At 42.2% G+C, this 15,384-nt stretch overlaps 1 protein-coding gene across 1 annotated transcript; it reads left to right on the plus strand.

The window, feature by feature from the left end:
* The first annotated feature begins 5,522 nt into the window (after window positions 1-5,522).
* On the plus strand, window positions 5,523-13,972 carry LOC143019664 (uncharacterized). Its single transcript, XM_076175571.1, has 5 exons — window positions 5,523-6,758; window positions 8,922-9,052; window positions 9,327-9,523; window positions 9,737-9,885; window positions 11,659-13,972. Exons 1-5 carry the CDS (start codon window positions 6,308-6,310, stop codon window positions 11,808-11,810), a joined length of 1,080 nt encoding a protein of 359 aa, XP_076031686.1. The 5' UTR covers window positions 5,523-6,307; the 3' UTR covers window positions 11,811-13,972.
* Window positions 13,973-15,384: the final 1,412 nt, after the last annotated feature.

The raw sequence follows: 15,384 nt of genomic DNA on the forward strand, positions 1-15,384 counted from the left end.
ACGACAACAACACCGACATTGATAACAATGATGATGGCACAATTTCAACAACTGGGACAACAATGGCGACGACGTCGAATAAGTGGATAAAAAAGAGAACTGATGACGATGATGATGAGAGTGATAATAATAAATGGTGAGAGGGTTGGGAGTGTGTGGGGTGGGGGGAGGCGGACTGAGACGGTGGAGGAGGGAGCGGAGGGCGGGGGATGGGGAGGGAGATTGAAAAGGCTAGGGAGAGGCAAGGCCATTGGTGTGGGGGCGGCTAATCCCCCTCGGCCTTCATGGGGTTTCCCTCAAGCCTGGGGGAGTGGGGGGATGGGGGGCTGCGTGAGGGTGATTCTGGGCATGACACGGGGAAAGGGCCTGTTGCATTAATGTTGTGGACAGACGGTTCTATTCGCTAGGGGGTGCTGTGACCCGTGCTCCTCTCTCCGTACCGCGGGGGAACTTCCCTCCTGCTGACGCCAGGAATCGATTTCTGCGGTCGGAGTCTTTGGGTCCCGAGAAGAGAATGGTGATGATGATGATGATGATGATGATGATGATGATGATGATGATGATGATGATGATGATGATGATGATGATGATGATGATGATGATGATGATGATGATGATGATGATGATGATGATGATGATGATGATGATGATGATGATGATAACGGTGATGGTGTGATGATGATTATGATGATGGTGGTGGTGATGGTGACGATGATGATGATAATGACGACGGTGATGATGATGATGACGATGATGATGGGGTGATGGTGGTGATGATGATGACGGTAATGGTGGAAATGATGATGGTGGTGATGATGATGATGATGATGACGACAGCCATGGTGATGATGATGGCATCTGCTCTTTCCTTTCTAAAAGGGTTATCACGCTGGGCTATTTTTTCTCCATCCTCCGATTAATCGGTGATACCGCCCACCTACAGAACTTTATCCGCCGTAAAATCACTGCAACAAACTATTTCGTTTTCTCAACAAAAAAGACATACAATGTCATTTGATATGTCGGAGGAAACTTATTTTCCTCCACCATATTCCTTTACAAAAGTTACGGGCTGCAAATCTGTTCCAACAATCGGAGCAAAATAGCTCAGTGCGCTCGAAGAGCCAGAGCAAGTGGTGGCAACCAGCAGTTGTCGTAGGGAGATCGAACCGGAGCCCTGGAACGCAAATCCATTTGCCAATTTTGACGTCATACGTAAATCGGTGACACCACTTCTCTCCTTGGCTTAGGCTTACGAGGGTTGATTGACGTCAGAGCTTGTGATGTCATCATCTGCATAGTGACGGGGTCGGAAGTTCTAAAATTGTTTAGCTTTGCCTTTTCTTTTCTTTTTTCCTTCCTCTTCTACTTCTTCCTCTTTTTTCTTCCTCCTCCTCTTCTCCTTGTTCTTCCTCTTCTGGTTGTTTCCCTCTTCTTCTTTTTCCTCCTCCCTTTCTTCTTTTGCTTCTTCCTCCTCTTCTTCTTTTTTCTTATCTTATTCTTCTTCTTCCTCTTTTTCTCCCTCCTCTTTTTTTTCAATGAAACGTACCTTTGTTTATTTTTGGAATAGAAGTGTGTGGAGAGGACTCGGGGGCATCGAAGTTGGTTTTCCTAGAGCAGCATGCCTTAACTATTTCCGACCCTTTAGCACTCCTGTAATCAGATCTAGGCAGTCTAGCACCCCCTAACTCTAGTCAACATCTGATTACTAGAAGAATAAAGAAAAGTAAAGTACCGCCATTTATTCAGCACTTCCATGAACCCACTAAAATTTATTTCAGCATCCCCCAACTCTGGCCAACATCTGATTATTAGAAGGATAAAGAAAAGTTAAGTACCGCCATGTATTCAGCACTTTCATGTAACCCCTGAAATTGATTTCAGCATCCCCCCACCAGGTTAAGTAATGCTGTCCTAGAATAAGAAGCACTGAAATTGTTCTTTTGAGGAGGAAAGTGTGAAAGGAGGAGAAGGACCAGCAGGAGATGGAGCACGCAGACTCAGGCACAAATCGAGCAGTAATGATATGTACAGACATTGCAAGGGGCAGGTGCTTTGGGCTGGAAATTGGGCACTTCACTCTTGTATTATTCGTATTTGGCAACTATCCGGTAGGGTGCAACACCATTTTCCACATTATAATTTCTGAATGGTAAGAACATGGAAAAAGCCTGTGAGAAATATTTTTTCATTCATTATTATATATTTTTGTGAAGGGCACTTTTGGGGCACAGGGCAAAGGGGCAGGTGGCCGGGCACCCCCAGCACCCCTCCCTCTGCACGGGCCTGAAATCGAGGCCGAACCTTCTTTCCTTTCCAGTAGTGTCTGGACATACAATATATATATATATATATATATATATTTTTTTTTTTTTTTTTTTTTTTTAAGGTTTGCGCGCCTGTCACCCACCCGGACTTCAACATTCCTACGGTCGGGAATAGTTCCCACATGAAACAGGATGTGGTGGTGTCCACGTGATGCCACTGTTAGAAGAGCCGATGCCCAGAAGAGATCAGGGAGAGAGGGCACCCCTCGATGCCAGGTGCCCCAAGGGGAGGGTGTGCCTCCTGGAAGCTGAGTGTTGCCTCGGAAGGTGAGAAGGTGAGGTGCCGTGCCACCTCTTTTGAGGTGAGTAGAGGGCTGATACCTAGGTGAAGGGGCTGTCGCACTGCAACCCCGCAAAGTTGGTGTTCGCAGAACGAGGGACTGCGGGGGAAGGGAGGATTAACCGGCGCCGTCGCCATGGAAGGAATGCCGACGTTCCCCGGCGGGCAGCGTCATCATCCGGTTTGTCGCCGCCGTCTGAAGCTGCCTGCGGGGTGAGATGGGAAGAAGTAGAGCGGGCAAAGCGGTGGAGGGGACAGTGGCTAGGAGGCAGAGGGAGGAGGAGGTAAAGGGTGATGGAGGCAGAGGGAGGAGGGGGCGAAGGGTGGAAAGGGCAAAGGGTAGAGGGGGCAGTTGGTGGAGGAGGTAAAGGGTGGAGAAGGCAGACGGTGGAGGAGGCAGAGAGAGAAGGGGACAGTGCATTATGGGTTAAAGGGTGAGGAGGCAATGGGACGACCAGGGAGATTGCGGTGACCCCGAGCATTGACCATTGAGTCAGATCAACTACCACACAACTCTGCCATGTATACACTTGCACTTACAAGCATGTTTGTGGGGTACATGTACACCACATCATAGATGTCGATAACAAGTCCAGCATGTAAATCAAGATTATGATGGCGAATTACAAAGCGCGCGCGCGCGCACACACACACACACACGACTCGATGACGCGGTGGTAGAGTTCCCGGCTGCCACTACGGTGGTCCGGGCTCGAATCATGCCCAGGGTTTAAATAATTTCAGTATCGCTGCGAGGCGTTACTCCAACTCTCGCCGGCGGGGAGTTGGGAGTGTGTGTGCGTGTAAGGTCACAGCATTACCCATAGATCGGTCATATATGAGCTCTCTTCCGGTGGGGAAGTAGCTGACGATCACGAGTCCAACACGTGATCCAAGACCATGGTGAATCACATATATAGCAAACTCGTGCACATACACACACACACACACACACACACTGGCCTCACAAGCCGGAGAACCGGGGTTCGATTCCCCGGCCGGGCGGAGACAAGTTGGGTTTGTCTCCTTTCACGTGTAGCCCCTGTTCACCTAGCAGCGAGTAGGTACGGGACGTTAGTCAAGGAGTTGTGACCTTGCATTCCCGGTGTGTGGAGTGTGAGTGGTCTCAGACCTACCCAGAGATCTGCTAATAATGAGCTCTGAGCTCACTGCCGTAGGGTGGTGTCTGGCTATCTCGAAAAGAGGCTGCAGCAGATCCGAGGTGAATACACAGTAACTTCGCGCACACGCGCACGTGCAATGGACCCAAAACACATTGAGATTTGAAAATAGACTTAATCCAATTTGAGTGAAACTATGGGAGAAATCCGGATATTACCAAATCACCATTATCCTGAAAGAGGCGACCTCAACCAAGGTTCTCACGTAGACAGTTGCTAGGTAAAATAGGATAAAATAGATAAACATAGATATAATGAAATAAAAAAAAACATAGAAAACTAATAGAGAAACAAACGAATTAACATAAACAAGCCAAGGAATAGGTAATAAAAAAAAAAAAAAAAAAAAAAAAAAAAAAAAAAAAAAAAAAAAAAAAAAAAAAAAAAAAAAAAAAAAAAAAAAAAAAAAAAGGAACAAAGGTCACTTTACCTGACCGCTGTACCTGCCGGGAGGGAGTTAAGAAGTGGAGGAGGAAGGGAGGAAGGAATGGAGTAAGCCAATAAGGGATCCAGGCCCATGCAGAGGGGGGTTGGGGGGGTGGGGGTGCCCGAGCCCCTGCCCCTTTGCCCTGTGCCCTTCACAAAAATATATAAAAACAAATGAAAAATGATTTCTCACAGGCTTTTCCCATTTTCTTATCATTCAGAAATTATAATGCGGAAAATGGTGTTGCACCCTACCGGATAGTTGCCAAATACGAATAATACGAAGGAGTGAAGTGCTCAATTTCCAGCCTAAAGCACCTGCCCCTTGCAATGTCTATGCACGTTACTGAAGGGATCCCGTCTGTTTTGGCTGGTGCCACAGATTCTCTTCAGTTCACGGGTGTCCCTCAGGATTAAAGAGGTCTTTGCCAAAACATATATGTATTTAAACCATCCATTGCCGGTTTGACGCCTATTTGACCGATTTGATCAAATTGGGCCCCGCGCCTCAGAGGTCCCCCCGCGCGGAAATGTCTGAACCCTAGGCCCTTGTATTAAAAAAAAAATACTTTCATATTGCTTTTCAAGATTTCGTATATTCAGCATTTAATGTTTTTTGGCTAAGACTGGCATACTACGCGAAAATAAAACATCAATTTTGAAATTTTGTAGAGTAGAGGCCACGCTATCAAGTTTTGAATTGGGCCCAGTAATTCATAGCACCGGCCCTCAGGATTGAAGAGAGCTTTACCAAAACATAGACAGAAGAGTGTTTGTATATAAACCATTCGTCCCTTTTTTCCTGTTGTCAAGAAAAGAATTACAACATTCTCTCATTCTTTTCCCCCCCTCGCCTTTCTTCCCATTTTCTCCCTCTCCTTCTACATGAGTAGTCTTGCTGCCAAATTTCGTAATCCATTTCTGTCGCGCGTACCGAATCAACAAAACGACACAGATCACCATGTTGCACCCCACTCAACATCCCGGTCCACTGCCCTCAACCACGTCACACTGCACCTCATCACATTACAACACGCAACATCACATAGATCACCACACCATCTCGTCCACCATCTGCTCGTTTTGTTTCGCCTGTGGAAGAATACATTAAATTTTGATATCGGGTAACTTTTTTTTTGTTTTGTTTTTTATTCCCTGACTTACATTTCTTGCCGTGGGGGTCAGTATTCTGTAACCGCCTTAGAATAAGACTGTTACGTGATGCTGACGCTGCCTTGGGAACACACATAGAAGCTCCACAATCCAGTTACCTGGAATTGCAAAGAGTGTCAAAGGTCTGCAAAGTGGATCGGAAATGTCCAAGGGGGGATGGGTGAGGGAGAGCGACAAAGGGGAGCCGAGGCCCATTGGCTGGCCGTAAGGTGCGTCTTGTCAGTCTTCATCCAACCTAAGGGACAGTGACCAGCTAGGAGGTCGTAGGGTAACGACGAAGTGAAATTAAAGGAATAAATTCGAAATCAAATCTTGGAATTACTTCAGACGACACTTGAAAGTGGTTGATGGTACGATGAGACGTTAAAATTTGACACCCATGACTGTGGTTAATCAAATTGTCTCACAGGAAAAGGCATATAAATGACCGAGTATAACAAAAGAAACAGTCTTGGAATGACCACAAACGGCAGTTGAAAAAATTTCTGCTATATCCAGGCTGATACCCGTGGTTGTGTTTACACAAACTGTCACATTAGAAACAACTGAGTGGCTTTCCGTAAACGAAAATAGTAACTAAGAAAGGGCTATAAAAATACAAAAATACTTATGAGTAACATTTACCACCCGTGATAGTACTCACACTGACTTTCCTATTCCAAACTTATATGTGAATTATTGGGTGAAGCTTGATTTCGTGGAGGGACTATTCGTAGGAGGTAAACAGCTAATACTGTATATTTATTCCATTTTCGCTTGCACTAACTCTACTGTTCAAACGACTTCATTCAATTACTAAACTAGTAAATTAATAAATAAATGAAAAGGTAAACGTAAAACAAAAAAGAAGAAAATAGATAATATATATATATATATACATGTATAGTTTTGGAGGGCTCTAAAAATTAGAACATAGCAACATGGCTGATGTATCCTCTGAAGTCTCTAAGGGTAATGACGCTGAGTACAGAAAAAGTCTTCCTCGGTCACCGAACCTTCGCTCCCCGAGACCCAAGGTATACAAACACAAGCCCAAGAGAATTGATGAAGACTTTGACTTGATAATTGACGAAATCGAAGATAGGACGGAGTATCCCACCTCACCCAGAAGACCCATGAGTCGCCTGGACACCACCCGAAAGTTCACGAGCTCACTGAGCAACAGCAACCCGAAATCCCGAGATCGAAGCCCTGACTCTGTTGATTCTTTGACCTTCAGCGACTCTGATGACGTCACACCCTGTTACCACAGGAAAAGCAGCGTCATTACGTTAGCTGAAAGCGAGTGCGTCACTACAGAACCTGATTGCTACAGAAGCTCCATTGTGGGAACCAAATACCGACGTGTGAGATTCGACGATGATGACAACGGTAGGGTTTGTGTTACCTCTTGTTTGCTTTACGCGCTGGTCGATCGGGTTAAAGCGCCGCTACTTGCAGCGGAGGTCGAGGTGACGGCAGTTCGAAACTTTCCGCCAGCGAGTTGGACCAAGGGCATGGTTCAATAAATTCCATGCTACAAAGTCCTTTGGAAGGGGCACCATGCTAGCTTCCTGGTAGTGGGGTTTGTGACGTTAAATTGAATCATCAATCACTACAGAACGGAGTCCATCTCATACAAAGTCCTTTGGAAGGGGCACCATGCTAGCCTCCTGATAGTGGGGTTTGTGACGTTAAATTGAATAATCAATCACTACAGAACAGAGTCCATCTCATACAATGTGAATGTCATTCAGAAGTTGAGGAAAAGATGAGGGAAGGGGCCGGCATACAATTGGTGGTGGGACATGGAAGAAGTGCGTGAAGATGAGATGGAAATGTTGGTGCAGAACAGAGGAGGGGGGCAAAGGGTCTACACAATGCAGAGATTAGAATGAAGAGATATGGGCAATAGTAAGACAGGGCTTGAGTATCATAAAGGAAAACATGCATATATGTCTGTGCAAAGGTCAATGTGGATATGGTAGGTAACACTAGCATCCATTTTTATATACAAATACATTGTACAAAGAATATTGCAAGAAATGTAACTATTGAGTGCACTGGTGGCATAATCAGAGGCATGCTGGTCTCCCATTTGATTAGTTGTGGGTTCAAATCCTGCACTCAACTCTGGCTCCCAGCAGTGACTTTTAACTGTCACATTGAGCTGTGTGTATGTGTGCATATTAAAGTCCTAGGAAGGACAAAAAAGTTAATAGAATAAAAACTCATATATTTTCTGTATTTAGCTCACTGTCCTGACACTCAAAAACATGTCTCCATGGTGTGGTGATATTGTGCTTGGCTGCTAATTCTATGACTCAAGTTTAAGTTTTGCCTGTGGCTGAAAATTTTGGCACTGTTGCACTGCAAACTGGCACTCCAACTCTAGTGGGCAAGGATTTGTCTGTATCTGCATGTGTGTGTGTGTGTGTAAGGTCATAGAATTACACATAGATCAGGCCATATATGGGTTTTGAGATCACATCCGGGAGGGTAATAGTTGTTGATCATGAGTACAACATGTGATCCAAGACTAGTGAATTACACGCACATAGGTTTGATATTTTGCATAAATGTTGGAACAGCTAATGTCAATCATGATTTAGTGTCTTTCCTCTTGTCATGTCACTATAAGTTATGCATAATTGTGTGCTGATACTTTCCTTGTTTAACCCAGAGGCTAAGCCAACATTTTTCCAGAAAATGAAATCATCTAGCTTTATCAAACTAGGTCCCTTAAAATCCCTTGAGATAAACTCCAAAAATACACTCTAAACCAGCTCAGCAGAGATCCCTTTTTTGCAATATGGGCAGCAAGGGTGGCAGCACACTATGCATTTCTCGATAGGATGCTAGTTGCTTTTGCTACTTTGAGTAGAAACGACTTTGGTTAGAACTTTTTTTTTTTCAGATTTCCAAATGTCAAATTACTCGTGTCATATCATGAGAAGCTGAATGACAAACAAAGAGAAGTTAAACCATCATGAATGTCAGACACATTATTGATATATTCTTACAAAGTCTAGAATATTGTAACTAGTCATTTATACTCAAAGTAGTAAAAGTAATTAGCATATTAGCCTAGTGTGCTACCACCTTAAGCTCTGAATGCAATTAGATTGTGTTTTTATAACTAAGTCATCTCAATGTACAATACAACACATGGATTTATACGTATGAGAATAAATATGGATACATGGAAAATGGACTATACATGGAGAGGTATAAATACATACAGTATATGTGAGGGCCTGTACAGTGTCCAGGATGTGTATGACCGTGCTGCCAGCAAGGTAAAGAGATTGGTTCTGCCCTACCATACTCATAATGAACTTAGATTTGGTGCTTCTCACAGATGTGAAAAGGGTGAAGGGTTTCCTGCAACAATACAGAGGTTAACACTTATCTTATGAAAATCACTTGTAAGTCGTGGGTTGTTTATCATCATTTCATTTGTACATTCGGTAAACAGTTTTTTTGTATCCTATTTCATGCAATTTACATAATTTTATGTATACAAGTGTAAGATATTGTGTTTATTTCTTATAGCTCTGGAGGACAAAGCAGCAGCCCAGAGTGTTGAGCCCTACTTCCGGAAGTGGAAAATGAAGACCATCTTCCAGATCCTTGAAATCTACAGGGCACGCCGTCGCCAAGAGTTCATTTACTTCACTCAGCAGGTGATTTATCCTCAGAGGATCTGCAGTTTCTGACCCCTGGATTTATATTTAGTTCAGTCTCTGATTTGCTGATTGACTGTGAGTCAATCAGAACATACTAGTGTGTAAAAGTGGTCACTGTAAGCCAGTGGGAGTACATGAAAGGTAGTCAGAGAAGACCAGAGACATATGATTTTCTACCATTGCCACATGCATGACTGTTCAAAGTATTTTCTTCATAAAAGTCCATGATAATCCATATCCTGCTACAGAGTGTGCTATTGTTCTCCTCCAGGTGCACCTCTACAGTCAAGAAGTCAAGGCCCACCAGGACCAGATTAAAGGAAATCTTGAACTCAATGCCGTGAGAGAAGAGGCCACTGGAGCTCACAGGCTCATCCTTAACCGCTCACCTTCACTTCTACGCAAGTTTCCCCTTGACCAAACACTTGATGCCTACTTTGACACATCCTACCTCTATGAACCACCCAGGTATATACTGTATTGAATGTGTATTTATCTAATTGTACCTAACTATAGTATACAGGAAAGGAGCAATGCTTACTGAGTCCAGTCTTCTACTCTCCAATTTATTGTACCTAGCCTCAAATTCATGTAGTTTTAATATAATCTTGAAATATTCTTAATTACATCTGCAACGAAATCCCGTGCAATATTTCTCTATAAAGAATTTTTGGATTCCAGAGGGGAAGAAGTAGATTGGGAGAAGCCCTTTAGGTCCAAGGATATCAAGCCCCAACCCAGTAAGACTGAAGAAATTACAGGTCAAGAGCTTTCAGCAACAATAAAGAAGCTGGATATCAAGTACAATTCTGTTATGCTACTCAAAAAAAGTGAGTTCCAAAGGTCATCACTTCTGTTGACCTCCTACTCCTTGGCATTCCCTTTTCTGGAAGTAAATGCAAGGGTAGTGGGTCAGGAGATGGTTAAAGAAAATGGAGATATGTGGGAGATAAGCCAGCTGTTGTTTGCTGACAACACTGTGCCTGTAGCAGGGTTAGAGGAGGGATTGAGGAAGTTAGTGACAGAGTTTGGGAAGGTGTGCGAAAGAAGGAAGTTGAAGATAAATGTGGGTAAAAGTAAAGTGATGAGATGTACAAGGGGAGAAAGTGGCAGCAGACTGGGAGTATTAAGGGAAAGAGACTGGAGGAAGTGGATAGTTTAATACTTGGGTGCAAATGTGGCAGGAAAAGGAGTGGAGGTGGAGGCAGAATGTAGACTGAGAGAAGTGAGTAAATGCCTTGGGGTACTAAAAAGTGTAATGAGAAATAGACATTTGGGAATGGATGCTAAGAGGAGATTGTATGAAGGAGTAATTATGCCAACATCGTTGTATGAGGCAGAAACATGGAACATAAGAGAGAAAAAGAGGAGTTTGAATGTGTTTGAGATGAGGTGCCTGAGAAGTATGATAGGGGTTACTAGGCTGGATAGAGTGAGAAATGAGGAGGTGAGGAGGAGAATGGGAATGGAAAGGGAGTTGGAAGATAGGGTTGATGAAAGAGTATTGGGATGGTTTGGACATATGGAAAGAATGAGTGAAGAAAGATTAGTAAAAGAGGTGTGGAAGACTGAGGTGGAAGGAGTAAACATGAGGGGTGACCTAGGATGAGATGGATGGATGGGGTAAAAGGGGCATTGGGAAAGAGGGGAATGTCTGTTGAGGAAGGATGGGAGAGGACAGAAGATGGGGGTGAATGGAGAATGGTTGTGGTTGGATGATGCTGTGATGCATGAGGGTGAGTGGGTGGGGGATGGTAGTAAAAGCAAGTAGTATGCTGTAAGAAATTCCAAATGTGCCACCTGCTTTATTCCATATCTTTGAGTGATTTGTGGGCCAGTTTGGTGGCTGTTACCTTGAAGTCATGGGTCTACTGCAAGTGAGACCTGGGGCAACAGAACAATTGACTGATCCTGTAAGAAGCAATGCTGTCACTGTTCAACCTCTTTTTGTATGATTTCCCCATGCCAAACCCTGAACACTATCAAAGTACTCTGAAATGCAGATGACCCAACACAAGTAATGTAATGTGTTGACATGGCTTGATGGCGCAGTGGTAGTGTTTGCAACTCCTACTCCTGTGTTTGAATCCCAGTGAGGGCTGAAATAAATTCAGTATCACTGCACTGAAATTCATTATTCCAACTCTTGTGGGCAATGGAGTTTGGGGTGTATGTGTGTGTGCAAGGTCACAACATTACCCATAGATCTGTCATATTTGAGTTCTGAGCTCTCATTGGGGAGGGCAGTAACAGTTGATCATGAGTCCAATACAAGATCCAAGACCATGGCAAGTCACCACATCTGTCAGGCCAGTGTCATTAGTCTTCAACTCCATCTCCATCAGTGATTTTTCATGTAAGAAGAGCATACAACCAGCAACTAGTAATACATAGATACATATACCAAAGACTTTTTTCCCCCTTACATGGATAACAGTACTGATAATAATGGTAATAATAATAATGAACTCTGAGCTGTGGATCTCTTAAAAAGAAATACAAGTTAGTTTTACAGTGTAGAACAGGTTACTGATCATTTTCCATTCTGTTGAACCCTGAATTCACAATAGATTCTTCAGGCATTGTACCGTTTTCTTTTATAGGTTGTAAGGATGATGATAACCTCAGCACTGTCAGCAGTGGTGGTGGCTATTGGAGTGAAAGTAGTGGTGCATTCGTATCTGCTGCAGGATCCAGAGCAAGCACTCCTACGTCACCTCGCCCGATCTTAAAGAAACGTGGCTACGTGAAGTAAACAGCGTGAATCTCTTCAGACACTATGTACAATATAGTCCTTTTGCAGTAGTCTGACAATGACAGACTGCCCAGTAGGTTTCATAATCATCATTCTCCAGTTGAAGATAATTTCTACACAGGAAATGAACATAGGCATTTACTTCAGGGTTTGATTTATTTCACAATAATAGTCTCATAATTCATGGAAAAAAGAAATCCTTCATATATTCTTTTTTCTCCTTATCCTGTACTTTTGGCACTTTAATGTGACAATCATGAACTGGTACTTCACAGCATGCAGAGTATATAAACAAAGCATGCCTTGGATTTCTGACATTTGTTTGTTCTACATTTTTTTTTTACATTAAAAGAAAGAAAAGCTCACTGGCCAAGCTGGTTAGAATGTTGCTACTTGTGGTGGTGATGATGACTGTTCAAATCCTACTACCAGCGAGTTGTACCCAGGGCATGGTTCATATAAAGTTGTCTGTAAGGGGCACCAACCTAGTCTCCTGATTGGGGGGGGGGTTAATGATGTTATACCAATCATCACATTTTTTTCTATTTGCTTGATGTATATTGTACTTACTACTGCTTTGTCTATGCAGATATATTGTATACATGTCAGTATAGTATGAGACTTTATTGTAAGTTTTATGCATTGACTTTGTAAGATAATGGTTGCTTTGATTGCTGGGCTCACCCTCCTAACGAAACCTGCTCAATCCATTCAGGCCAGGTGGTCACTTTGAATGATTTTGTTTTAACTAACATTCAACAATTTAATTCAGCTTCAGAAAAAATCCTTGGTCTCAATAGGTTCAAGACCATTTCAATGAACCCATTTATGCTGTGTTATTACTTTAACAATTTTGTTCTAGACTACACCTGACAATTTTATTCAACTTAAAGAAGCCCTTCGTCCTCAATGGACTAACAGGATTGTTTAAACTACTATAGTATGGGACATAATCTAGATAATTTTATGATCTCCATGGACTTAAAGAAATTATTATATTTTCATAATAAATGTAAGAGACCCAACAATCTTTTTCTACCTACTTACCAATGGGTACACTATAAATATGATATTCAACAAGAAATTAATTCATCTTAGGTACACAAGTTTCCTTTAGTAAGTCACTGTCCATTAAAGATATCAGAAAAAAATACGTGTATTTTGTCTCATGTAAGGTTGTTCATTTGTTTTGATTGTTGCCTATGATTCAGTGCTTCTTTACTTATGGGACCTCTGCCCACACATGATTCAACAGTAAACACCACGAAGATCTACCTACATACCAAAGACCTCTTCTTCCTTATAAGATATCAGGCCCGTGCTCAAGCACCTGCCCCTTTACCCTGTGGCCCAAAAGTGCCCTTCATCACAAAAATATATAAAAATGAATGGAAAATGATTTCTCACAGGCTTTTTCCATTTTCTTACCATTCAGAAATTATAATGTGGAAAATGGTGTTGCACCCTACCAGATAGTTGCCAAATACGAATAATACAAAAGAGTGAAGTGCCCAATTTCTTGCCTAAAGCACCTGCCCCTTGCAATGTCTGTGCATGTTACTGTAAGATAGCCAGCCAAGGCACACAAATTTGTCTTCCTCTCATCTTAGCTCATTGGATGAAGGGTCAGGTCTAGATTACATACTCGCTAGTAGATGACGTCACGGGATCATATGCAAGGCTAGATTGCCACAAAATGAGAGGTATGAAACTATCACCAAATATTGTCATGTCTTTCGTCCTGGAAAACTGATGATTGAGTGCAGCTCTTGTAAACAATGGTATCATAACAACTGTGTAAATCTGTCTGTGCATGATGTCAGGGAAATGTGCACAGATGACACTTACACTTGCCCTCAATGTAGAAATGATTGAGAATTGTACTGCAAATAAAAATAAAGTGTTTTTACCAGTAGAGATTTTCCACCTACATGTATTTTAATTGTGCTGCTGTAAATAAGAATAAGTGATTTTCCACATACACTTATTTCAATATTGAGATTTTCCACATACATGTATTTTAATATTGTTATGCTGTAAATAAAAATAAGACCATTTTTATATAAAAAAATTCAAGTCTCTTGTCTTTTCCTAGCAGTTCAAACTTTTTTAATGTAAAAAATGTCCACCCAGTAATAATAATATATTTATATATTATATAATTCATCATTCCACGTGAAAAAATGTTATAAAGTTTTGATATTTTAATTTTCTTCCATAAAAGAAGCTTGAAGTCTAATATTGCATTTTATTTGGGCCTCTGAATGTCTTCCATCACATCGGACTTCGGAAACTTCCGAAAATACCCGACATTGCCCGAAGTGATAACAACACAAAAACGTGACGTCATCTACTAGCGAGTATGGAATCTAGACCTGACCTTGGATGAAGGGCTATCCCTGTCCCCTGCCCACTGCCTGGTTCAGAAGCAATGCAGTGAGACTGTATATCCACTGCAGGTCTGTTTCATTTACACTGCAACTTTCCCTCCTTGTCCTCTTAAGAAAAAAATTGAGAAGACTGGGAGAAATCTCTGCAGGTTGTATCCAAATATTATCCATACACAACCATTCTTCACTCACACCTATTCCCTTCCTTGTTCAACACATTTCCCACTTGCTCAAAGCCCTTTTCACCCCATCCATCTCACCCATGGTCACCCCTTAAAGTTGACTTCATTCTTCAAGTTCCTCATCATTTTTCACATGTTCTGTCCATGTGCCCAAACCATCCTAAATATCTTTCATCAGCCCTATCTGCCAGCTCCCTTGTTACCACCCGACTCTTTAGTTTTTCTATCCAAAGTTGTAACCCTCAACATACCTTTTTACCACCCTTAAATTCATATTCTCTGCCCCAGACAATGTCATTGGTGCAATCATCCCTTCATACTATCTTCTCTTTGCATCCATTCACAAATACATGCATATACCAAGGGCTTTTTCCCCCTTACAAGGGAGGTAGCCAAAGTCAAAGGCATAAATCAAAGAAAATAAACCTATTAAAATCAGTTGCAAGCATGGAAATAGGACAACAAAAAGAAAACAAATAGCTTACACACTATTCATAAACACCTGACTACCCTTCTACAGCTTGGTTCCCAACAATCAGCAAGACCTAGCCATTTCAGACTATACGAAACAAAGCATTGAGATCAACATGCTGCATCAAAGCCACACTAACAGAACAACATTCGGAAACAAAAAATTCTCCCCATATGAAAATAACTACTCAGATCCAGCCATCACAGAAGATAATGCACACCTCATCCTACATTAATAATTACTTGACATTATTTCTTCCTTGAGTAACTTTTGGAATCACCCACCATCCATTGCCAGTTAATTGAGAGCAGCATAGGCCTGGGGGCAACAACTGATTGATTGGATCAAACATCAATTAAAATATAAATTCTAGTGCATTCACTGGCATAACCATGAGTGGTCCACACAATTTCAATGAGAATACATACATATACCAAGGCTTTTTCCCCCTTACAAGGGGGGTAGCCAAAAAGAAAAAGGCATAAAATCATTCCCACCCATTCCATCCCTGAATACACTCCACACCCCTC

Source organism: Oratosquilla oratoria, chromosome 3 (assembly GCF_046742065.1).
Source record: "Oratosquilla oratoria isolate Oo_2021 chromosome 3, ASM4674206v1, whole genome shotgun sequence".
Lineage (NCBI taxonomy): Eukaryota > Metazoa > Arthropoda > Malacostraca > Stomatopoda > Squillidae > Oratosquilla > Oratosquilla oratoria.